The sequence below is a fragment of the Meleagris gallopavo genome, chromosome 1, assembly GCF_905368555.1.
Source record: "Meleagris gallopavo chromosome 1, MGAL_WU_HG_1.1, whole genome shotgun sequence".
Lineage (NCBI taxonomy): Eukaryota > Metazoa > Chordata > Aves > Galliformes > Phasianidae > Meleagris > Meleagris gallopavo.
The window spans coordinates 47,806,106-47,833,122 of NC_139404.1; the positions used below are offsets into that span (position 1 = coordinate 47,806,106).

General features: G+C 42.4%; 1 protein-coding gene across 1 annotated transcript in view; it reads right to left on the reverse strand.

Moving 5' to 3' along the window:
• GRIN2B (glutamate ionotropic receptor NMDA type subunit 2B) overlaps nucleotides 1-27,017 on the reverse strand; it is a 167,599-nt gene that overhangs the window by 17,445 nt on the left and 123,137 nt on the right. Inside the window, exons 4-8 of the mRNA XM_085234832.1 lie at nucleotides 15,073-15,281; nucleotides 14,599-14,770; nucleotides 13,772-13,925; nucleotides 12,100-12,225; nucleotides 8,887-9,116 (exon numbers count right to left, since the gene is read on the reverse strand). Of these exons, the coding sequence (XP_085090958.1) occupies nucleotides 8,887-9,116; nucleotides 12,100-12,225; nucleotides 13,772-13,925; nucleotides 14,599-14,770; nucleotides 15,073-15,281 (891 nt within the window). The remainder of the gene's footprint in view (nucleotides 1-8,886; nucleotides 9,117-12,099; nucleotides 12,226-13,771; nucleotides 13,926-14,598; nucleotides 14,771-15,072; nucleotides 15,282-27,017) is intronic.

Consider the following 27,017-nt stretch of genomic DNA (forward strand, 5'->3'; position numbering starts at 1 on the left):
CAGCACAACTGCAGAAGCATACTTCAAACCTAAATCATAGCACTGGTACAATAATCTGTGAGGACAGCAGACTAAAGAGACTGTGCTGCTCTTTCTTCTACTACTCATGAATCTCTTGTACAGATGCTTCTCTAGCTTCACTCCTAAAGCATCCTTCTTCCCTCTGCAGTCACCTAGCTTTGACATTACTGACATTACTTTTACTACCAACAAATAACTCACAGCCTCTCTCAGGTGACCACAACTTTTCAGACCTTCCTTTTCTCCTAGCTCCAATTTCTCCTCTTCTTCTGCACCGCCTCATAACATGACCCTCCACTGCCTTAGCAGTAGCTGAGACTCCTCACAGCTCAGAATCCTATAACCTCATCAACAATCCCCAGTTGTCAGGCCCCAAGGCAGAAATCAACCCTACGACTGCAATGGCAAAACATCACTTTCTTGTCTCCACCAGTCAAACAGCACATCTTGATTTACAAACAATTAAAATAAAAAAAATAAATAAATAAAAAGAAAAAAAAAGAAAAAAAAAGAATGAACAGTATAAAATCCAGTTCAACTCAGTAACTCAGTTTTGGAAGGGCACAAAAAATCCTTGAGTGTCCTCAGACCTTGATTTTGTGGTTTATCTTATTATTAAATATCCTGTGATGTTTCAAATTCTCTGGTCTTGTTTTGCATAGCACTTTCACCCATGAATTCCTCTAGATAAGTCTGAGAAAGGAGTTATCAGTTACTGCAGCTGACGGCAGCAAAGTTGGAAAAGAATTAAATTAAAGCCAGTTTTAAAGGAAGATGTAGGGTGGGTCAGAACCGCAGGAAAAAAAAAGAAGAAAAAAATGTCTACGAATGTCTGGTGGTCAGGGAAGGAAACAGAGCAACCTAGGGACAATGCAGAGGTGTGAGGGGTGGGGGTAGGTGAAAGCAAAAGAAAGGAGTACAGATATAGCAACTTTAAAAATAGTTGTCCTTGTAAAATAACTGAGATGAAAGCAGAGACCCAATTGGTGGAAGAAGCCGCCATCACATGCAGTTATTGCCAGAGCAATGCACACAGTAGGATTGTGCAGACTCTTTGCAAGCTGGATTGCTCTGTGCAGACCTGCCTTGTGCTGCTTGGGCACAGAGCAGAAGACTGCAAACCGCAGGCAGTGCAGCATTACCCCTAACAGATGGTATTTCAGGGGTCCTACTTCCTCCACAGCCAGACCTACATGTGCATGCTCTACTGCTGACCCAGGCCTTACAGGCACAGTAGGCCAAGGGGCCGTTCTAGGATCAGACCACCCTCTACCAGAAAAACAGGCATCTCTAGGGACTGTTCTATGCAGCTGCCCAGCGTGTGAGCATTATGCAGAACCTGTGCAACATAAAAGATAACACTAAGGCTTTAAAACTTCCTTGGTACACATTTGGAAGGCTATAGGTTTCACATCTGTCACATTGTTAGGTATCTATAAAGTCTGACCAGAGAGCACCATCCATAGTGGATCCACTACCACACATCTGCTTGCATAGCCATAACACTAGTAGGTGTGGTATTTCGTGAACACAGTCTTATCTATTGCAATTAAGTGGGCTATGTGGTATTAGCTACAGCACAGTTTTGCTTGCATGTATGTAGAGCCTGGAGATAGATAGCCTTTTATCCCAAATCAAAACATGTTATGTCTTTGGAAGTCAGCTTCCTTGGAAGTCAAACACAACAGGACAAAATGCACATTCTGAATAATCCCGGGCAAGCACAGAACAGAAATGAGTGAGGCAGAAAGATGCTGGTTAGTATGCTCATGTTAATAACACTGAAGTGTAGATGGTCATTGAGAGGAGAAAATTGACTGATAAAAAAGACCTTGAGAGGAGAGGTGGCAGCTACGTACAGAAGAATTTCAAATCTGCTTTGTTTGCATATGAGACAGCTGGTTAACAGCTTATGAAGCTTTCTGAGAAATTCAGAGGCTGTAGTTTGGTGAGAGAGGAATTCCATTTTTCATCCACTTTCAGTAAGACAAGCAAGTCAGAGCCTCCTATCTGGCAAGTACAAATAGTAGCCAATCGGTTTTAGCAACTTGTACATGCGTAACAACCCCTGGTCAGGACAGTGGAACCCTGCTCATGTGCGGCAAACTTCTTGAAGACTTCACTGGGGCCAAATAATTAGAAAACAAAACAAAACAAAACAAAAACAATCACATTAGTGTAATTTCTTAAGAACCTTTATAGTCAAGGAGGTAAAGCAAAAAGCATGGCACTTGAGGTAGGGCAACAGAAGCATCCTAGCACCAACCCAGAGGTGGGAGATAATGCTTCCCTTTAGCTTGCTACAGAAAGCTGTTTCCTACTAATGAGTGGACAATAGCAGAGAAATGAAAGCCACCTCATGTCCTTGTGTGTCCTGGGCTCCTAGAGCTGGAGGACCTGAAGCAAGCCAGTCTGCTGGGCTATTGAGACCAGGGGAAATTTGACCTTGAATAGCCAAAAGCTGTGGGAGAACCAGGGCTCCTTTCCACCTGGTGAATGCAAGATACAGACTGCCAAATATTTTCCAAGTATGTATATATAACTTCAAATGTTTCAGTCACTAGGCAAAAGCAATGAAATTTGTGGGAATGCAGAGGGAGGTAGGCGGCTGTTGTGTATTTTTAATCCTGTAGATCTCATCTTCCCATTCCTACCCTACCAGCATTTCATCTCTCATCATTCAAATGAAGGAAGTCAGCTCTCCCCACTCAGGCTGCCAAATCCTGGCGGCAGGGCCATTGTGTTTTATTTGACTGCAGAGGGCCAAGTACATTTATGGCACTATATAAATAATAAATAAAAATATTCATCACTTCTCTCTCTGCTGACTTACACCAATGCGAGAAGCAGGACAATCCTTTGCTTCCCTCCTCCCTCCCCCTGTTACGCAATTCTCTGAAGACGACATTTTTCAGGCTGCCAAGCAATTAGCACAGAAGCAACCAAGTTTGCCCAGCACCTCCAAAGGGCTAGCTGTGGGAGCTGGTGAGGAGGAAGATGAAAAGGAGAAGCTGGCTGTGGCTACGACCCTGGAAATGCAAGGAGAAATGCAAAAGCTGGAAGCTAAGGACTGTGCAGCGGCTCTGTAGCTGACCTACCTTGCCCCTCCAGTAATTCCCACTTGAAATGAGGGCAAAGCCAACAGTGTCATGCTGCATTCCTCCCTTCCCAGCAAGGATAGATTTGGCCTATGGTCTTCCTTTGTGTATCCACTCCTCTTGCATTGTACCTCACTCAAGTTCCCAACTAAATGTTATTTTAAGTGCCACTAATCCTTTAGAGTCCCATTACAAGTTTTACCGCTGCTAAATCCCTCCAGATCGACAGAAAAGAGAGGCTGAGCCAAGGCTAAGGCATAGCACAGCCTTCTCACTGCTCAGCACTACATAGTGCTGAGCTTGAGCAAGAGGGAGAATGACAAAGAAAGTAGGACTGAAGAGGGAGGGGAGAAAAGGGAGAAAAAACACACTTGAAAACCCATTGACTTTAAACATTTATAGCCATAAAACTACTAAATCACTTTTCAGCACATGGGCATGGAGGTTTGTTGAAAGGATCTCATAGAGCGTAAAGATCATGCCAAGCTGAACAAGGCAGGATGATTAAATCTGTAATAAATGGACCCATCTATGATTGTAAAAAAATATCTGAGTTCGAATTTATGTACGCAATAAATGTCATTGATTATAAAGATGCATTATGACACGATAAGCTGTTCCTGTTTATTAATATGAAGATATTCAAATAATATGTAATTATACAGAAATATACCGCATTATATACTATTTCTATATAAATATCATTCTTTAGGAACTGATGATTTATGAACAAGTACAGAGAAGTAATCAGATACTAAGGCATAAAACTTGAGACTTTCAGAGGCCTGAATTTTCTGCACTTCACTGTGAACCAGCATTTGTTATACCACGCACTAGTCAGTACTGTTAATGTTATATATAAAGGTTATCTTGAAACAAAGAACCGAATGCAGTTCAGCTCATTTATAGGAAGATATCCCCACCAGACAAGCACTGTGGAAAGAAATTCAACTTTATGGGGACATGATTTCTTTAATTTTTGTCTATATAAGGTGTGCTCCAGGCCAGGACTCTATCCATACGGAAGATTGTTTCTGATTTATCACAAAAGGACTGGGTTGGAAGTGGCATGGCCTTGCTTGCATCTAGCTAGCTTGTAATCTCCATAGAGGTCTCTACACAATAAAAATAATACTGCTGTTGAGAGGATTAAATATTTTGTCCTTTTGGACACTGCCACATAAAACTTCCTTTGTGTCATGCAGAAATCCGTGGAACCACAAATATTCACTGACAGTACTGCTTACACCCATGGAAAGTTTGTGCTGCCTCCAAGTCAACTAATTAGACACCCACTCCTCTGGCACACCTTTCAGGGTGCTACACTGAGCTCCACTTATGGTCTCCTCTGAAAATTTCTGACAAAGGTATCTGCTCTGAATTTCTCCTAGCCTTCTCCAGAGCAAGTATTTGTTGTAAAAAAGCTCAGAAAGACACTTAACTTCAATCATGTGAATAATAGCCCATTGACTTTAATGTCCCCACTCATGAGCGCAAAGTTAAGCACATGCTTAAGTGTTCTGCATATTGGGACCCTTGTATAATTTACATTTAATGTGCTGCAGAGCAGAACGTAGAAAATAATTCATGTTTCAGTTTCATGGCCAAGCGTCTATTACTGCGGAAATAAAGCAGATTCATCTTTGCAGGGTTCTGGTTTGTTTTTTTTTTGTTTGTTTGTTTTAGTGAGATTTTTGCTTTGTATCAACCTGAAATGTTTCATTCACCTCAGGATAACATGTTGCATTGTCTTTCAATAAACTCTTTCCTTCATTACAGAAAAAAAAAAAATTTTTTTTAAAATCCCTTTTCTTAAATGTAGGTCAATTTTATGATGAAAGCCTGTAGAAAATAAATCAAAAATAAACGTCAGACTTATCAATCAAAATACTTTGTTTCAAGTACACTAAAATGATCTACTTTGGCAAATACCAGATTTTGGCCAGTTTCAATTCCAAAACTTCATCTTTTCTGGAAATAATGGAAGTTAATTGGAAAATAAAAAACACAAAACAAAACAAAAACAACAACATATAGCTGACCTAGGCTTCATAGAAATAAGCTCTTTGTCTCAACGTTTCGTTAATATCTTAAGAAGCAAATAAGTTAAATACATGTGAAATTGCAGCAATCTATATTAATTTGCAGGCATGCAGAAATCCATTTCTCTCCTTTTTATGTCAATTACAAAATTACCATTCAGATACTTTATTAGCCTCTCTTGCATTTCCAACTAATTTATAGGCACGGATACTATTTTTTTTTTTTATTATTATTAACCTACTGCATTCTAAATTATTTTATTTAAATGCCCTGCTGGCTGTCCACATTTGCTTTTATTCTATTATTACTGTATATGAATGGAAATTACGTATAGCTATTAGATTATTTCACACATTAGCTCATTTATATAATCTTTCCTGTATTTATTGCCTTCGTTAGACTGAAATACCGCAGGCACTTGTTTCTCTAACGAGTCTGAAGCTCTCCCATTATAGAAAATTGGGTTATATCTCCTGATTACAGTCAGACAAAACCAGGCGCGTGCGCTGGCTGCAGTAACCTGTGACAGGCCATCTTGCTGGCCAGCCATTCACAGGAGGGTCATGGACATGGTGGTCCCAGAGACAGCCGGGCCCATATCCAGCCTCACTCCTGCACAGGGAGGCCTGGGCAGGGTGATGAGGACAGGTCTCAGATCAACTCTTGGCCTGCAGGTCTTGCAGGATCAGAGCTGCTCTCCAGGACGAGCAAGTGTCTCCTCCCTGACTCTGCACATGTCTACAACAGCTGTAGGAGCCACAGTTTGACATGTGATTTAAGCAGCCATGAGGATTAACGTGCTAACTGTGGGTTGCTGGCTCAGCTCTGGCACCAATTTTAAACCAGCTGACAACAAACAGGAGGCACTGAGCAGGGTGAGCATCACCCAAACATAGGGCCAGGAGAGAGAGCAGCGAGCGAAGGCCATGAAGCTCAGCACAGCCGCCCACCATACTATCTACCACCCTAGCATAGAGATTCCTGCTCAAGCAGGTCTGCTCAAGCATCCCTGCAGCACAGCAAGGACATGACATTAGTCCCTGTCCTGCATGTCACTTGAACAGAAATGCTGGGAAACAGCCAAGACACCTTCCAAGTCCTTAGACAGCTGGAATGATTCAGCCCGCACTTCTGGGGACGCAGCAGGTCAACAGCCATAGGCACCTCTCAGAGCAGCTCTTTCTGAGCAAGGACCACACTGTCCACAGAGATCCCTGAGTGGGTGTTGCAGGGGGGAGCCAGCCTGACCTTGATGAGCATTCCCACACCAGGCATAGTAATGGATTTTGGGAGTGCATCTGTCATTTTGGCTGCTCTGTCTTCCTCAGGTACTGTCATGCTAGCAGATTCTGTTTCTAGACAAGTAGGAATGATATCCTTTAAAGTATCCAGATCTTCATCCATCAGCTTGGATTCCATTCTGTGTGACTTCTTGTGCTGGACACAGCTGCCCGTATTGGCTATAGAAGGCCAGGAGCTGATCTGCCTCAGTTCTGCTGTGGATATCAGCAGTCATAATGGAGGTAAGAGCCTAAAAACTTAAGCCATCCCTCTTGGCCAACCAGCACAGGTCAGAAACTGCCTCCTTTGTAAATCTGAACTGGCTAATTTAAGCTGGCAGGAGAAGAGAGGGAGAGCACAGCACAACTCCATCTCCAGGGTATGTGCATTGAGGGGGTAGCAAGCACTGTGCAGACTTCAGAAAAAGGAGAAAAGAAGAAATTCAGAAGAGAGAATTCCTCCCAAACCAGGTCATCCTAAAGCAAGGCTTGGGTACTTGGGTGGCTGGTCTCAAATTCTGCAGGGCGTCTGCATACACAGAGTGGAAGTCCATGAGCCCAGCAGATCAGTCTCTTACTCATCTTTTTGGATGGAGTTTTTCCAACTTGTCTATTGTCAAGACACAGCAATTGGCCTTCATTTTTAACAGCCAAATTTCATCTGGAACCAGATGCTCTGGTAGATCATAATTTTGCCCATATGTTGCACTTGCACTAGCAGCAGTGTTTGAAGCATATCAGAGCCATTTCAGTATGTACTCTTGCTTTTCTCTTCCCCAAGAAAAACAGCACATGCTTTAGGATATCAAAAGCAAACATGGGTAAGTAAGCAAAGAAAAGCAGAAGAAAATGACCTTAATCCAATACACATAAGAAACCCTACAGTGATATCGACCAACATAGGGCTAGAAACCTACAACCAAAGGCTCTATGAAGCTCCAGGAACTACCACTTCAATTTATATTTCACACACATATCTCTGCAAGTATGGAGAGTATTTTGAAAAACATGAGAAAGAAAGCATAGCTATCTCTATGAGCCTAAGCATAGCTCTCTCTATGAGCCTATGCACAGTCTGAAACAATAGATCAGAGGTATGAACTACCCCATTTAGTTCAGACAGTTGAAAACTTAATGGTGACAAACTAATGTTAACTCTAACTAATGTTAACTCTGTAGGGCTGGTTGGTTTTGAACAGTGCCTTTCAACCTGAGGGAATCCACGGCTTCTCAGGAGCCTGTGCAACAACCTCCACCTGACAGAAGAGCATCCTCCTCACCCCCTCCTCAACACAGAACACTGCAAATGCGGAGACATTGTGGAACAAATTGAGGTTGGAATGAAAACAAATAACAGAAGCACTTCTGCATGGGTTGTATTATTCTGTCATATTTCTTTCCAGGGAGAAAAAAGAAACATCTAGAGGGGAAAAAAAAGCCAATGAAAAAACCTCTTAGAAATGAATCCACCACAGAATTCCTAGCCTGATGCACAGGACACTGTATACACAAGGGGACCGACCACAATTTATTTCTAGACTGTCAAGGGGCACTAAAAAGACAGTAGCTATAACCAGACCAGCAATAGCAAATCAACACACACATTCCTCTTTTTGCTGTTATCCCCAATAGCAGGGTATGTGACCTGTTGCTATGTGGTTGCCTGACAATGACATGAGCCCTAAAGAAGCCCCTGTGACTGAGTAACACATACAGCACAGGCAGTCGAGCCTCACAGAACTCAATTCCTTGTGAGTAACCTTGCAACAAAACAAAAATAAAGCAGTGCACACAGCTTCAGACCCTCATGAGCCAGACAGCGCTAACCTGCATGCATGAGCAATCTCCTCAAAATCCTCAGTGCGCAAAGCCCAGCAAAAGCAATGCTCTGTGAGTACAAAACGCGCTGCATGTAAACAAGGCAGTGAAACACAGTGAAACAGGGAATGATTTTTTGTGCTAAGCCTCCAAAGGCCTTGAAAAAATGACAGTCTAACTTAAAATGCAAGCAATAGTAAATCATCAAAGCCAAGCTGATTTACCCCCATAGGCAGAAGTTGTCCCCAGAATAAACTAACAGATCATATTTGCTAGCACAGTAGTCACAGTTCCCACACAGACAAATTACTTCATCCTGAAAAAACAGGTTGCAGCCATTATACACATCACCTTCAAAGCAGCATTAATTCATTTCTTGCTGCCAATCAAGGTGTAGTTTGGGATCATGCAAGCAAGCACAGTTCAGTTTTGTTTCCATAATTCACTCCTGAAATGCTTAAAATGTGTAAAATTTGAACTGAATACCAGTGAAGAACAGTTGTGCTATTTAAACCAGGGATTACAGCAATGTCGCAACTGAAAAAATCTGAATATTTTAGCAGTAAGAGAAGAAAGAGCAACACAACCTCTTCTCTGAAGAAGGCTGCTCTGGGGGGATTCATTACCTTTTTGTCGCTCAAGCCGGACACCTGGTCCACATATTCCTCTTGGATCATGAAGGCAGCCAGATTGGCAGTGTAGCTGGCCAGGAAGATGACAGCAAAGAAGGCCCATACTGACACCATAATCTTGCTAGTGGTACCTTTGGGATTCTGCACTGGCACAGAGTTGTTGAACACCAGCCCCCACAGCAACCAGATAGCTTTGCCAATGGTGAAAGAGGGACCTCCTGGCTCTAGAGTGATTGAGAAACAAGATTCCGCAGTGAGCATCTCAGAGCAAGTAGTCTGCACTTCTCTTTACATACATGACTTCAGAGTTAAGGCTAGTGTCTGTTCACATGAGATGAATGTCCATAGCTATGTTTCCCTGTGTTCATGACACTATATCTAAGCAAAGCATGACCCTGAAAAGTAATTTTCTAAAATGTCCTCAGGCTTCTGTATTCATTCTGTCCCAAAGATTTCCAATGAACGTTTATATAAGGGCTTTTTTGTACCTGATTAGAAAATGTAGAACACTCCATTTCAGTTCAAGTGTAGTCACCAGAAATAGTTTTCTCAGAAGAACTCTACCCTCATTTCTAATTGTTTAACAATGGTTTTGTTCCTAAATTCCTACCATAAATCTGTGCAAAATATGGCCTTCACTGCACTTGTATAGGTGCAAGAAAGAGCATCATCTGAAATAACAAGGGTCTAGAAATACATCTGCAAGAGTGTTTGTTACTGAGTCTGCTGATGTTACATGAGCCAGAGAAGGACCCAGCTCTGTCTCCATGTACTGCATCTAAGCTACATAACGTATACTTTGGTCTCTCTCAGGAAGATCAGCAGCCTAAAGAACAAATCCAATGCTTACAAAGCTGATATTTTCCCCTTATTCACTTTTCAGAGTAAAAGCTCACACATAGCCCAAAAGCCAAGCATGTTCATGAAACACCATGCTTGAAACCTTGTGAAATCCTGCCTGGCTCTCAGCAGTCCCACATCCCTGGCATATGCAGGTTCCATTAGTGGGAACCAAAACACATGCTCAAATTGAGCACAAGAGGAACTGTCAGTGAGATTGCAGCTGGAATTACTCAAAGGATCTTGCTTTAGGCACTGAGAAGATTCTCCTGGGAGAAGATTCTCTGGCACAATTCAAATACTCCTGTCACTTTTCTGATGGTGCTACCCTGGCTCTGCAACCCTTTGGTTTAGCATCCCATGCTTCATGTCCTCCCTTGGGAAGGTGACTGCTGCTGCCTGTGATTAAGGTTGACTCCAGCAGAGAAGCAGAAGGTAAGAAAGTCAATTGATGACTTCTCTTCAAAGCACTGAGCAGGGAAAAGTATGGATCATCTGAAGGCACTAACTGTGCGTGCCCTTAATGAAGCTGAAAAGTGCAAGGGGCTCATTGTGTAATCTGGGAATTGCACATTAAGTTCTAAGAAGAATCATCATCTGGCAAAACTGGAGTCTCTAGATGCAAAGAGACAAAGTTGGTGTAAGAAATTGGTTTGACACTCCTTGCATTTTACATGTTGGAGTGGTAACTTTAAATTTCTCTTTACTAAATGAGTGAGACGTCTGAATCATACTGTGCCTCTGTAAGGAACAGCACTTCAAGGTACAGGTATGGACTTGCCCTAAGACACAAGTGCAAGCCGTGTAAAACATCAGTGGGAACTGCAAACTGTAAGGAAATATCAAGAAGTTCTTCGCTATTATCTTCTTCTGTCCGCTAGTCACCCCATTTGCTTTGAGCCACAAATCAAGACAGCAACGGGAGTCTCTTATCCATACCAGGAATGAGATTTCAAACTCACCCAAGAACAACAAATCAGTGTAGTTGGAAGCTAGATCAGGACATGCTCACCTAACATGGGAGAGAAAGTCTCAGGTATCCCTAAAGAGAAAATCCAGATCTAGGGGCAGATTAATACTACTGTAGACTACTTGAATGCAGCCAAAATAACATTTGCAACAGCATTCACTACCAAAGAGGCATTTCAGCCTCCACAGGCTGCTTTCTACATCTCTGTGTTACGTATGTCAGGGATAATGTCTTCCTGATGGTGCAGTACCATTCATGATTACTCAGAAATGTTGATACTCCAGCTACAGTTCATCTGACTTAATAACTGTACAACTGCATATCTATGTTAAAAACTGCTTCCAGTTCCACATCTGTATTAATACCTCTCAGGAGACTCACAAGTTTATCAGTATTTACTTGTATCCAAAGATCTGTGTTGCCATGAAGGCACCCCATGGTTCCACCATAAGAGAAAAAAGTTCTTCACTTCCCCATGTATGTGGTTCTGCCTGCATTCCTATAAACACTTTTTTTTTCCCAACCTAATCTACTGGAAGGTGTCCTTGCCCATGGCAGAGTGTTGGAACTGGATGATTTTAATGTCCCTTAAATTCACTCAAAGTAATAAATTAGGAGCAAATGAATGCTTTTACTAAAAACTCCCAATCCTACCACTCTCAACTGACCAATAAGTTCTGGAAAGGTTTTAAGTGCCGATTTGTTAGGGCATGAAATAAAGAGATGACAACAGACTCAACTTGCTAATTGTCTTCATACCAATAAGGGAAAAAATTCTGGCTCTCAAGTTGTCTGTCCATCCTCTCTTTAACTGTCTCCTGAAGATCAGAACCACAGAATTAAGTCACTCATTCCTATTTTTCCTTTACAATATAATTCCTTGCCCAATCCCAGAAAAAATGAGCTTCTCATTTTCACAGTTGGCTTTGGCAAGCCAGAGAGCCAATCTGGAGAGGGTGATGCCCAGCTGACAGATGCGGGCTCTGGAGTACGGCACTACACTGGGAGGCCTGCAGCACTGCTTGCTCTCCTAGGAGATGTAGCACTGAAGGGTAGATTGAAAATGGAGAGCCCTCTGATTGCCTCAGAGAGAGCAGCACTGTAGGCACTGCCAGCACCAGCTACCAGGATTCCTATCCACTTCATAAGAAATGAATTGGAGCTAGCACTTGCTTTAGAGATGAAAGCATCACAGCTCAGTCTCCTGAGCCAAGCAAATTATCCATTATCCACATCTGTTTGCTACGGAGATGTTCTCCGCCTCCTTCCCTGCCCTCTTTAAGCACACCTTTTAGAGTGGACTAGATCTGTATCACATTTAAGCGAAGGAAATGCCACTAATGAAGGACGAGGACTGGAAGCAAGAGAGGATTGTGGCAAGGAGTGGCTCCCCTTACCTCTGCCATCAGCAAGGCACCGATTATAGCCCACAGGGCTGAAGTACTCGAAGACAAAGACGGCCACTGCAGAGATGATAAGCAGCATCACAAACATCATCACCCATACGTCAGCACTGAATGGCTCTGGAGAGGAAAAGAAACCCATGCTGAAAGGCTTGATACACAGCAGCCACCTTACCCTTCCTTTTTTTGCCTTCCGGAGCACCCCAGTGTGTGGCAAAATGGGCTTGGGAGAAACAGAAGTCATGGTGAAGCCTTCAACCCTAATCTGAAAAACATCCTGAATTGGTAGAAGCATTGTTTCTTTTTCTGTAATGACTACATTCATTCTTACAGCCACATTTGTGACACACGGCTCTATTTGGAACCACATGCAGCCACTGTGACATGCATTGATAAAATAAAATGCATTGATAAAAGACTGTTCCCAGGAAGTCCTCCAGCACCATCTGGAGAGAGTGGGGAAAATGAAACAGAACTGGCAGAGGTTCAGACAAGCATCCAACTTTCAAGATGCTACTGAGCCAAAGAGCATCTCCAAATTTCTGAGGTTCAGCCCTAGTGATAGTAGTTTTTCAGCTATTCCATACTTGCAGCAATTGAAACACTGGTTCCTTCTAGAATTGTTAAGTGTTTCCATTCTGCAACTACTTGATCTTTGCCAGTTTTCTCCACTTCCAAACCTGAAGAGATAAAGATGGGACTGTACCACTGTACCAGATTAAGGAAACCTAGAACTCTGGCCCACGTTACAGTCAGTTTTGCAACCTCAATTTAATTGCAATTAAAAAATGTTGAGTTTATTTTATTGTTGTTTTTACACGCCCCAGGTAATACTGGTTTAATATTGGAAGCCAATTTTCCTTGGCTAAAGGCAAAAACTGCTGAAGAGTGAGTAGTAATGAAACAACTTCTTCAAGAAGTTTGGAAAAAAAAATTACCCATACAAAATTACTTCTGTTTGTAAGTCTTCTCAGGTTCCTGGCAGAGAGCAGACAGTAATTATGTAACTCATGTAGCATGTTTGCTGCATCATAAAGCATTTTGTAAAGCCAAATAGTAGATACTAGGAAGACATAGGGAAATGCAGTAATACTTCTGCATTCTCCAACTGTCCTGCACTGAAGAACAACAGAAACTGTTTTATTGGGATCCAGTGTCAGCAAAGAACTGATGGCTCGACCCTTCAAGTTCTGTTAGATATCTAACTTCCTCCAGTGTCTCTGACAAGTGAGGACTGAGTTAAAATCTTTACAAATAATGTCTCTGAAAGTACAGCAATTCATTGCTAATTGTCATCACTAAGAAGTATATGCTGGCTTACCAGCTATAATGTTTGAATCATTTTTTTTTCTGGCCTACACTCCTTGAACATGCTATTAGTTGAGTCACTGGGATACCACATGCTGTAGGGTAGATGGCAACCCCGAGGAGCCCATTCTTTGCTACGATTACTGAGAAATGCCTTGGAACTTCTAGGCAGTGCCTATTTGCATTTGCCTGGATTTTACTTGCTTGGGATTTAGAACTAAAACATCACAGTTTATTTTTACATACCTGTCCCACAAGTACTCCTAAAAAGGAACTTTCAGGCTCAGAATCACAAGTAACCTTCACCTAATTTTTGATGAACACTGGACTAAATTTTAATTTTAGATTAAAATGATACCTAAGAAGGCAGAAGGTGAGACAGTTCCATTGCTACGTGACACCATGACGCTGATTCCCGTCTCAATGAAGGGCACAGAGAAATCCACTACTTCTGATCTTTCCTCATTAATAGTGAGGGATCCCACAGCCATATAGGCCCGTTTGGTGACAACCTAGAGGAAAGAAAAGAAGATTTCACACACACAGACCCAGGTCTAGCCCCACTCAAGCATCATGAGCGTGTCCCTTCTCACCATTCTGCCCTTCTGTGCAGTTCTTTCACTCCTCTAATCCCATTTCCCTATATTGTTTTTATCATTTCTCCTTTCTAATCTTTCATCAGGACACCTTCTTCTTTCACGGAATCTATAGACATTTATCTTTCCCTCAAAGCTGCTATGTGTATAAAAAATAAATCCGCAGAGGTCTTAGGATAAACACATCATCCACTGAGAAGATGTCTTATCTCATTTTTCTGTCCTTGCTTTCTCCTCCTTCTAACACTGCAAAGTCTTATTTCATTCTTTATACATCTTATATATGATCGAAGCTTAATCTAGGCTGCAGCCTCTTTGGTGCATGGATATCACATTCTTTCTTTGACTATAAAGGCCAAATTTGTGACACCACAAGGAATAATAATTAATCTCTGAGCAGGAAAGGTGGTCATGGTCAGAGAGTCAGAGCAGTTTAATTCACACAGTGCCCAGAAAGGAGTCAATCATTTCTACAGAGTCACTTCTGTCTCCTCCCTGAAAGGGAACAGAATAATGACTGGAGATCAGACCTGACCTATAGCACCCAGCCCAGGAATGAAGACCACCACACCCTCCTTTTGCTGCTGACCTCTCCAATCATTCCATTCCATGTCCCATTGATCTTTTTCCCATGCTTGCCATTAGTCACCAAGTAGAGGTCATAGGTGAACTTGACAGACTTTGAGATTTTCTTGAGGATGTCGATGCAGAACCCCTTACAACACTTCTTCATATAATCCGGCTCCTCATCAGTTTTGTTCCTGAACCATCACAACAAAAAAAGAGTTTAAAAAAACAGAGAAAATTCCCTTAATTCCTCCCTATGATCACTACGAGCTTCATCTTCCACAATAAAATGTGGAGAATTTAACTTGTGATATCTGTGCAGGAGAGAGTGAAGGGTCACACTACAATGACCTTCATAGTGGGGCCAATCAGGCTACGCAAGCTGAGGTGATTTTTCTAAAAAGGATTATCACGATGTGCCAGTATTGGCCCAGTACCCTACTTCTTGCTGAGAAGAGAGAGCACAATAGGAGGAGACAAACTTAGGGGTACATACTCAGTCACAATGCGTTTTTGGCAAGGGACTGTGTTCCTCATGCAGGTGCCACTTAGGGGGTCCACGTTCTCCACAATGACAAACGGTGCCTCTTCCAGGGTTACTATACTCAGGTGATCATCCTCGCGCTCCTCAGAGTCAGGATAAAGCTCAAAGCGGGGCCACACGTAGTACTTCATCTGCAACTTCTTTTCCTTCCATTTCCCCACCTGTGGAGACATATAAAACATAAGATAGACTTCTAGCTGCTCCACCACTCTGCATTAAGCCAGGCCCAGGCAGGAGAACCACCCTGGAGAGTTCAAGCCTGGATGGGACAGAGATGTTTTGGGGAAGAAGGCTCTGAGGAAATGTGTTCAAACCAAGAGAGAGAAGAGATTAAGAAATACATCTGTGAGTGTCTCATCTCTCTGATGGTTTCATCCTCTGGGGAGTGAATGGATGACCAGAGGGGTACCATCAATACAGCCAAACAGACATGACATTTTTCAGCTTTCTCAGCCAAGCAACAACCAGATATCTTCTTGTCTCCTGAAAAGTTCAGTCTGCTAAACACAATAAAAATGATTATTTTCCTGTTAAAAGAGACAAGAAATACATACAGAACAAAAGTGAAATAAAATGTAATTTTGAAACAGAGAAACTGAAAAGCCTCACTTGAAAAAGTCAAAACAAATCTTATTTTCTTTTTCAAAATTTTGTTTTCATTTGTTTTCAGTGACATTAATCACATTAATTCACCTTAGCCAAAGTTAGCTTTATCCAGAAATAACTCCTTCTGGAAATAGGTTGCCCACTCTTAGTCAGGACTAAGTTATTCCAAATGACAGAGGAGAGGCAACTGAAGAGGGGGATGTTCTGCAGTTTTAGGAGCATCTTCACAGGAGATAAACATATGCAGAGATGTATGTTTAACAGTACTCTGCCTATTCCCTCCTAAGGGCTCACTAATATATCTATTCTTATCCTTTCACAATGACGTGTTTACATATCCAAGCTGGAAACAAGGAATTGTTCTGTTTCTGACACAGAAATTCAAGCAGCATCTAAGATTTTTATTCTCAGAATTTTTCCATAAAGATGTATTGCAATTTTACATCTTTTCATTCTCCATTTCTTAAGCAGAGATCACACCTTCAGAGAGCAGAAAAGGAGGGGTGGGACTCCTTTGTTTTATACCTACTGCCACAAATAAGAGTTGTTTTGAAGCGAATCCATTCCCTTAAGAGAAGATACGTGTAGCACGCCCACTGCCAATGGTAGACTGTTTCTTGCAAAAATTCCAGGAAAAGAAAACACCTGAACATCAACTACACTTTGAACTATCAAAGTCTTGACTTTGTTCTCATTTCCCCCCATCACAGTTGACACTAATTAGCACCTTGGCTCGAAGCTCGAGCTGAGTGGGCAAGAAACTGGGCTTGAGAAGGAACTTTCCTGCTCCATCCTCAAAGGAAGCCCTCCAGGCCATTGGGGGGAGAGGCTGCATGTGAATGTGGGAAGCTTGTGTGACTGCTTTTAGCGGTGTACCTGCTTGGTGGGTAAACAGAAAAGCTTCATTCCACTGCAATCCAACACTACCTCCCACCACCCCCAAATTTCAGTCATTTATTTATTTAAATGACAAGAAGGGAGGGAGAAGCACTTATTAGAGCCTCATTAGGTGTCAGCGGTTATTCTGTGAAACTCAAAGCCCAGCTGGGGTTTGGCATTTCAGAGAAGCCAGAATTCACATAAAACACTTGTCACCTTCAAAACAACAAACAACCGCTTCATCTGGCCATGAAAGAAAAACCTATTCTGAGGGCTGGTGGAAGGAGAAGAAAGGCAGAAGAAATCACCCAGAGGCAGCAGCCTCCCCATCTACCCCGCAGTGCAAACACGACACCCCACGGAGAGCAGGACTGTGGTTTCTACCAGAAGCAGGTGAAGTGGCCAGGCAGCAGGCTGCTGAGTGGGTAGGGAGATATTGTTTTAATTTTTAAATACGCTTTGATCAATAAGTGGAAGTTGGCAGAGTGGGAGCACAGGAAATTGGTGGCCCCTTTTACCCACAAATGAGAGATTATGTTGAACATAGGAGACAGTCTCTACTCACACTCCTATGTAAGTCTGCATGTGGAAAGTGCATTTCTGAGGGGACAGAGCGCATATACCCATATGCTCACCCACAGTCTGCTCAGCCTTGGACTTCCCACTCATTGAACGAGCAGGTCAATTTATCATCAGCTAAGCCAGAGATTTCTGCAACGCAACTTTGGCCTTTAAGTAACTGATCTCAAATCCCTAAAACCAGTTCAGTGAAGCCACCACACAAGTAGAATAACTACACACACAGGGCTCAGGAGGGAGCAGCGATTAAGATGCTGCACAGAACAGCACAGACTTCAGCTCAATAACATTAACTTATCATAGAAATAAGCGGTTGATGAAAGAGACATCCTGCAGTATCTCAGCAGCACTTAGATATCACAGTAATAGGCATGATATAAACCCCTAAGTGATAAATTAGATCAGATAGGCAAACCCAACTCGTAATTACCCAGAAGTTCTCTGGTACAGAAAGAGGACTTCATAAGGCTGCATACTAGGCACATTTCACAGCACTGTACTACATGGGCCAATGTTATGAAATTAGGATGACAGCAACAGTCATGGCCTCCTGTGCACTGGAGTACCTAATCTGCAAATACAGTTGTATGTGCCCCTTCATTATTATCCTAGTGAAGTCCTCATAAATTATCTGAAAAGGAGGAAAAACAGAATGTAAGGAAATGCTCTGGCCTGTTTAACTATGGACTGTCTCAAGTATATATGCAAATATTGCACCTCATTGCTAACCTGTACAATCAAGCATAAGATGTAATTATTTATACACCTGGAGACATGTACTGGGTATGAATAAGTGATACAAAGAAAAACAGAAAAGATTTGTGAACTGTGGGAGGGCAGACTTCTTCACATGCTCACACACGTAAGGATCAAATGTGTACACCTGTAGTTAAAGACAGGCTTTAAGCCACATGTGGACATTGATAGTAAAGATACTAAGAAGCACCTCATACAGAGGACAAACACAATGCAGGAGAAAGAAAATAAAAAATGTTCATTTTATGCTAGATAATCTGCCATGAGAGAGAAGGAGCAATTCACTCTGGGGACAGAGATTAGCCTCAAAAGAATTAAATGTCACAGATTTGTCCAGATAATGATGCCTGCTCTTAAAGAATATAACCTGCCAAGCTGTGCAGAGCAGAATAAGGCACTTCTGAACTCTCAGGATATTTGGTATTAACAGGCTGTAAACTGTTATTACTTAGGTTTTGCTCAGTGCTTGCCTCAGCAAAAAGAGGAAAAATAAACCATCCCAGGCATCCTACATATTTGTCAACCTGCAGTTTCAAGACTCACTGGGTGTTCTCTGATCAGAGTCCAGTCATCCAAACTCCCATCAGGATTACTGCAGGGTCACAGAATCAGCAAAAATAAGGATGCCAGAGACCATTAAAAGCCCCTTATAAATATTGTCCAAAACCTAGTATTATCCTATATGCCAGGGGAGGGTTCCTAGAGCCAAATTTTCACCTTAATTTCCCATTCTCTGTCTATACCACACCAGATCTTATCAAGAAAGGGAGGTCACTTAGACTGGGGATTAATCGGGAGGCACTGAGGGAGGGGAGAAGCCAACTTTCACCTTAAAATACAGAATCCTACTTCAGATCAACAAGCTGCTGGGAGAAAAAGTCCAACACATTTACAAAACAAGAAAGTGAGAGCGACTGTAGAACAAAAAGTCAATCACGATGCTATCGGTTTGCCTACGTGTATAAGCTGTAACAGGCAGACAAAAAGTACAATTGCCTGTAATAAGTCAGAGCCTTCCAAAAGCCTTCCAGCAGGCTGGCAAATTGCCTTAACCGCGGTATAATGCAGCCAGAACAAAAGTGTTCTGCAGTATGTTAATGCGTATCTTTAATGAAAGGTGTTGTAGCATATTAGCTCCCCAAAACTAATTCTTAACAGAGCTTTCCTCCCCTCCCAAGAGAAGCTAAGGCTTGTAACAGTCATTTGTGACAGATGTTTGCCCAACCTGTCCTTTCACTGTCAGAGAGACTGTGGTCTCTGTGGGCAGTCTAACTATCCTTGCCATTAAAAAAGTGTGCTTTTTTCTGCCCCAATGTCTAACCTAAATCTTCTTGCTGCAGTTTATACCAGGAGAGTATATTTCCTTATTCTTCTGCATGTGCCCTTTTCAGTGTTATCAGGTCAGTAAGATATTTATAACACAAGGGCTGGCAGTCTCATTCAATGGATACCTTAAGTGCTGCATTAGCTAAAGCAACTGCCTGTTCAAGTGACCAGCACTCAGACTAACCATTTACAAAGCCCTCCCTCAGATTTATAGTGCAGACAAATAAGAGCTTCTCCCATAACCTCCAAGACTGTTTGTTGCAGCCACAGCAGAAGCCAACCTCTCAGTTCCATGTAGTATGGCTATGAAGGACAACAAAAGCATTTGGAGAAACTTCCAACTTCCAGTGTCAACAGAAGAAACAAAACTGCATAAAAATGTGGCTCTTCAAGGACTAAACTGGAGAGAAAGATTCAGGGTATATAGAAATGAGGGGTTCAGACACAATTCTTGTGCAAGATACTCAGACATACCGTGTTTGACTTGGGGTTTAGGTTTCTGATTTTGAAGAGATGCCAGGAGAACTATGCCTGGGTAAAATCTTTTGATAGTTTTTGTTTCATTCAGGCTCCTATTTGCACCATGTCTTGCACTACTCTATTAAAATCTTCTCTAGCTTCCTGACACTCCTTGTATAGAAGAATCGCAAGAAAAGGAACAAAAGGTATTTGGCTCCTTTTAAAGAACAAAAGATAATTCCAAACTCATTTAGGACTCAAATGCTTTCTTCTTTTCCCAAAACATTTTTCTTCCTCTATATTACATTTCCTTTTCCAGGAGCTGAGGGGCTTTTTCATTCCAGTGGGCAGTGGGGAACATAAAGGCAACAGCACAGGGCAGAAATTGGAAGGCACCAATTCCCTATTTTGCCAAGGACCTCTGGGACCTGATCTGCAAAGACACCCTTGTGCCTCTGCTTCACATTGTGTAAAATGGAGATAATTTTCACTTATGGAGATAGTTCTCACTTCTGGGGTGAATGGAGTGAATAAACACAGAAATAGTCATGAGGTTCAGAAATACTATGGAAATTGGGAGATACACACACGTAGCTATATGTGGGAACTCTTATAGTAAGTACAGAAAGCTTTCTGCTTCTTATTCTTTTGTCAATTAAATGGAAAGAGCTTATGTAACTTTTACATATGATTTTAATACAAGAAAAAGGGAAAATCAAATACAGAAAATATATAGGTAGAATATCTGGCAGAAAACCATAATATTATTGGCAATATAGCTGATGCAAAAGCATACCTTACCCCTCTAGAAAGGTGGGAGAGTCTAGGGAGCAGTAAGAGCTTTGTCGGTACAATTCATGTAGATTCTAAATGCGGACATACAGAAACCAGAACAACGAGGCGGGATTGAAAAGGGCTACTGTAGGAATAACAGAAATACCACAGAAATAATAGTTATAACTGGGACACTGCGAATGGAAGGTATGTCCTGCTCAGAGTACATAATAGTAAATGCAAACCTGAGGGATTGGAACATTTGTGCTGCAGTAGGCTGTAAATGAAATAAATCATGCATAAATAAAATAAAATCATTTGGGATTAAAACAGTTTTCAGAAGCTCAGTTTAAGGTATTTCACAGGGGTTGCAATAGCATTGTGGTTTAACCCAGCAGGTGACTGAGCACCACACAGTTGTTAGCTCACTTCCTGCTTCCCAGTGGGATGAGAGAGAGAATCACAGAAAACAAAGTAGAACTCGTGGGTTGGGATATAACTATTTACTAAGACAGAGAAAAGGATAATAATTATGACTATATATGTGTGTGTGTGTATATATATAAATGTATAAATGTATATAACAAGTGATGCACCCCCCACCACCAATGCCCAGCTAGCCCCCCCAAGCAGCAGAAGAGAGACAGATGCCCTCCCACCCTCCCCAAAACTTGTTCCACATGATGTCATAGGACATGGAATATCCCTTTGGCCAGTTTAAGTCAGCTGTTCCCACCCAGCTCCTTGGGCCCTTCACTGCAAATGTCCTGGGCTCTGTACCGTACTGCTGAGCCGCAACTATAAACATCAGTGTGTTACCAACATGGTTTTTGTCCTAGAACCAAAACATAGCATTATACTAGGCACACTAAAGAAAACAATTCCATCCCAGCTGAAACTATGACATACAGAGATGTGCTGTAGATTCACAGGCTTAGCTTTCATGGACAGAGATGTTCTTACCATTATTAAAGAGGAATTATATCAGAAAGTAAGTCATTATAAAAGGCTTGAGCGTCACTAGATAAGGTAGGGAACAAAAGCAAATTTAAACAGCAGCACCTGGATGCCTCATTTTTCTAGATTTGATTGCTGACACTTTTCTTCACCTCAGAATTACTCAACAGACAATAGGTCATGCTGTCTTACACTTGGTTTGGGCAAGCAGCAAAGAACCTTACAGAAAAGCAAGTTATCAAAAATAACCTTGGCTTGATGCTTGATTAAGGGAACAGAGAGCCTACCTTAAAGGAGGAGATTAAAAGGCTTGTTTAACCTAGATAAATGAAAGCCAGGAGAGGATATGATTGCTCTGTATAAAGAAAGGGGGGACAGATACTCAAGGGAGGAAGGAAAGTTGTTTTGTTTTTTTTTTTAAGTAGAAAAACAACTGGTTATGAGAAAATTTGCCTTGAAACCAAGATGGCTTTTAACCACCAGAGGAGAGAGGTTCTAGAATAGCCAGCCAGAAGCAGCGGTGAAAATAACTAAAATGGGGTTTGTGTAGGGCTATATGATGTTGCTGCCTAGAGCAGCAGAGAAGGAACCAGATGAGCCTTTCCAGTCCACTGGCCTTAAGAAGCAAAAACAGGAGCAGTAATTCCTCTGTGAAAAGCCTTTTCTCTTTGCCTTTACAGTCTGCAGATGTCAAAACTTAATCATTGTATCCCTGTCCTCCAGCTAACCCACATGAACACAAAGGCTCTTATTATTAATGTCTCCACCTCTTCAAACTCATACTTTCCTCATTCAGCAGCAAAATCTTCTCCAGGGCACTGAGAATAGAACATCCCTCTTAGCCTTCAGCCAGACTGGTTAAGCTGTGACTTTCACACTTACACTGCTGACTTCACAGCTATTGCCAATTGCTGTGAAGCTACAGGTCTCCATCCTCACATAGGTAGGTAGAGAAGAGATGCCACAGAGAGCAAAAAAATCTCCTGTTTACAGACATTTAGGGTGATTAATTAGCCACATCAACCAACACAGACAAGAAGTGGTTGTGAATGCTCCACAAGTGAAATTAATTAACATAAAAACAACACTCCTTTGTGAACCTCAAGTTCACCTTCCACAGCCAGTTGGGGAAGGCTGTTTTTTGCACTGCACCTTCAGAAGCAGGAATTGTTTCTAACAGCCCTTTGGTTAAGCATGTAGATTACAAGAGATAGTGGATTTTTCTTTATATAGCACCTAACACATAACAGAGAGAGGCTAGTGCATAATGCAGATGGGGTGAAGTATCAGTTCTGGCTCTACAACTCATTTCTGCAATTCTGGGAATAAAAGCACTTCACAGAAACACAGTTCCCCAGCTCGCTAAGGTCTGGCATTTACACAGCTTTTGCTATTTCTGCTGAAACATTTCTTTCTTGGTGCATTTATATGCTTTTTGCAATTGCTAAGGTCCCGTCCCCTGCCATGATTAGTATGAGAAGGTTAATGAGATGTACTTTGAGTGTTTCTGTCTTCTGCAAAGTCAGTGAACTCTGGAGCTCCACTGGTGTCACAAAAAGGTCAGGACTGCATGAATGCCAAGATGTTTGCCTTGGTAAATCATTCCTCCAAACCAGAGGGTATCATGAGAGCACTGCAGGCATAAAAACAGCCTGAAATTATAGCTTCCTCTAGGTGATGGTGTTGTTTCTGATGGTAGAATTAACTTGGCAGTGAAGAAAGTGGTTCATCCAGACAAGGCTGGTGCACACAGGAGCTGTATGGCTTCCAGAGATACGTATGAGCTCAAGGTTCTCAATACTCTATGATGTATGAGTGTCTAAGATTTACAGAAGTGCATGGTATAATCAGCACAGGCATAATGGGGAGACACGAGGGAAGAGGTTAGAGGAAGCTGTTCGTGGTTGTGTGGCCTGTCATCTGAGTAAGCTGAAGGATGTAACTCAGCAAAGCAACAGCTTCTAGAGGGCAGAATCAGGAGTTAGGATTTTGCAAGAATTAGAGAAAAAAATGCATACAAAAAGCACTACAGACACAACTCACCTCCAGTTAGCGAGTAGTAACACCCCTGATTTAAGCTCTTCAGTAATGTTGCACCCTTTGGAGCCATCATGCCCTTCTGAAAGGGTTCTGGGTGAGGAGAGGGGAGTTTAATACAATGTCCTAAACACCAGCAACACCAGGCTATTCTGATTCTGATCTGGAGAAAGCCAGAGAGCTTATATTATTACTATCCTTGCTCATCTAAGACGAAAGAACAGTTCACCTTGAGCATCTGTACCGCTCTCCTCTGCAGAATCATGAGCTGGGGGAAAATGTAGCCAGAATATTGGTAAAACTGCATGTTTTGTGTGACGGGGGTTCAGGAGTGACAAAGGTTTACAAATAAGTGTATTTTTATGTGCATGTATAGGCATCTAAATGCCTTCTGAAAGCATTTTCAGATCTACAGCAGGGCATCTGCATTGTGCAGGTGTGTGTCTGCATCCAGTACGTGTCCATGCATGTAATGCCTTACCTAATGATTTTTCCCCTTGGCTTTCCCTGTTGAGTGCTGGGCTTGAGTTTGCATTTTGCTGAGCTTTCATTTCTTTCACTCAGGCTTTTTTCTTCCCCTAAAACATGTTACACAGAGGGAGGGATGGACTTGCCAATTCATACCACAGTCTGGGAGACAGTTTAGAACTCTGGCTGATAAATGGGTCCTGTACAGTGAAGCCCTAATGTGTGTTCCTCTGTCCAGCAACACTTACTTCGTAAACAGCACAAACATCCCAACATCTCTTTGGAACTGAGGCTGAGAGCATGCTTAAAAATACAGGTCCAGAGGAAAGCTAAAGACATCTCTCTGTGCTGAGGAAGGCTCTGTCAAAGCAGGCCCCCACTGGGGTAGGAAAAATGGCAACACAAAGAAGGAGGTAGCGAGCTGCCTAAACCCTGCTGTTCTCTGAGCTGTGAAAGCAAGATGGAAGGCACTGCTTTGAAAAACATCTATGAAAATATCAGAGAGATCCCTGAACTTGCAGTGGGGGGGTGCCATGGCAGGCACAGCAGCACAGCGTCATGCACACATGAGCCACAGACCCTGCCCTCAATGCAACAGCCCCACATGCAGAGCCACACAGGTAGGCATTGCTGCATGAACACCTCCAGCAGAGAGATGCAACACAGTCAAATCTTCTCTCAGTGGGGGACAAGAGGGGAACACACCTCCAGAGGAATCACTGCCTGCATTGGAAGCAAGATTTCAGAGAAGGTCTGCACGCCCCTGCTCCTTCCCAAGTTGGATATTAGGAAAAATTTCTTCTCAGGAAGAACAGTACTGCAGTGGCACAGGCTGCCCAGGGAGGTGGTGAAGTCACCGTCCCTGGAGGTGTTCCAGAACCGTGTGGATGTGGCACTGAGGGACATGGTTAGGGGGCATGGTGGGGATGCGTTTACAGACGGACTAGATGATCTTAATGATCTTTTCCAACTTTAATGATTCTGTAATTCTATGATTCCCTGTCCCATCAGCACTCAGTACCTAACAACTGCCTGCCAGTGGTCCTGCACCCCATTCACCATGCACAGTCCCTGCTGCAGTGACACCAGGAGATGAAGACTCCAGAATGACAGCTCACAAGCTGCAGAACCCACTGCTACAGACAAGCACTGGGCTTTGTTTGAAAACCATGGTGCTCTGCCCAAACAGTAGATGAGACCTGGCAGCTCTACCTGCACCCTATAGACAAGACCTGACCCTTGGATAGGGTCCACCAGTGGGACAGCTGGTTCACCACACATGTATGCATTGCAGCCATGCTGCCTGGAGCCAGGAAGCATTGTGAGCAGCAGGGAGCTGCTCTGTCGAAAGATTTCACTCCTTTCTCATCCGTACACAAGAGCAGACAAATACACACACAGGTACCCCCAGCAGCAATGATCCTAAGCTGATCTGGGCTTGGAATCCAGAGCTGCCAAGGGCCCAGCTGAGGCCATCTGGGCTGTGCAAAAGGAGTATGATCAGACTTGAGTATGGTTAGAGAGAAAGGTAACCTTGAAATCCCTGTCTTGGGAAGGAGAGAAGAAGCTATCTGATTTGTCAATCCTAGCTACCAAAGAAGGGTTAAGCCAAGGACTGCTCCTGGGAGCATGGCCACAGGGAGATAAAATTCTGCCATTCTCTGAGCACAGATGGACACACAGAAATAGGCAGACCTATTTTTCAAAGACTCGTATGTCATTTTGTCCCTAAACATGTCAACAACAAAGCAGATTTCATGCAGTTCCCGTTCTGCAGCCTGAAAGTAGAGGAACAGGCACACAGCAGCAGTCTTGGAGACGTGAGACAAAGCTGAGGCTCTCAGCAGGATGCAAAAGATCTTCTGAGGCACATATAAGTCCACGTATGAAATGACTTCTCAAAGTCTGGAATTAGCTGGATGACTTTATGTGCATATTTAAATGTGTGTGTACTATACAGTTACCTCTATTACAGGGAGAGTTAGTAGAAGGCCTGTAATTAGCTTCTCTGACACTTCCAGTACAAGAATCTTCAGGGTGGTTCTCTGAGAAAAGCCAACATCTCCAGGTTTTGCAACAGGCATTTGAAAGTCAAGGGGGAGGCTACCCTGAGGCTAAGGACATGATTTTTACTTTGGCCCATCAAATTTCATTCGGTCTTAATTGCATTATAAACTGTTAAATAATCATCATTTCTTTTCTGTCACTTTCTTGCAGAAATCCTAGGAGACAGCCCAAATGGCATCTGAGCATAAATGTTTCAAGAGCTAAGCCATCAACCCAGTAAACCAGTGGGGACGCCCCTACCAGTAGGACAGTCATAACAAGGAATGCTCTAGCTTTAGCAGGGCAAAGGAAAGAAAGAAAGCCATATTAGGAGACAAGCCATCTATGTTCTCCTCTACCTTTTAAATGCACCTCACTGTGAAACCATCACTTGCACTTTGCCATTTAGGAGGCAGAAGAAAGGCTAACCACTGTGGAACGCATGCAGGTTAGTTACTGGGTTAAAGAGTCAGACTCAGTTCTGAAGGCTCGGTGTATATGAGAATGAACAATACGTTTCTACAGAAAAGATTTTGAGGTTTCCTCTTGGGAAAAAAATTAAAAAATTTAAGAAATGAAAAGAAGAAAAAAAAAACATAAAGCAAACTGCATGGAAGGGAACTTACTTATATTGAATTATTAGGAAATAGGAGGTTTATGATTTCCTCTTCAACCTTTCTTTCTTCCCACTTGTGTGTGGACATTTTGATTCAAGTTATAATTAATAAGTGCATACAACTTTCTCCATGGGGTCCCTGCCTCAATCCCTGAATTGGAAAGACACTTGAAGCAAAAGAATTAAAGCGGCCCAGGAAACAAGACTGGCAGCTCCCAGCTTGGCTACACAAACTAAAAATGAAATCACTGTTCATTTATTTTGCTGTATGTAATTGCTTATAAAGCTCTATGAATGTGCTTGAGCCCTTACAAAACCAATAAACAGGCCAATAAAGTATCAGTGAAGAAGGAGAAAAAGCTGCCTATGAGGTAGTGAATCACCAGGCACTGGC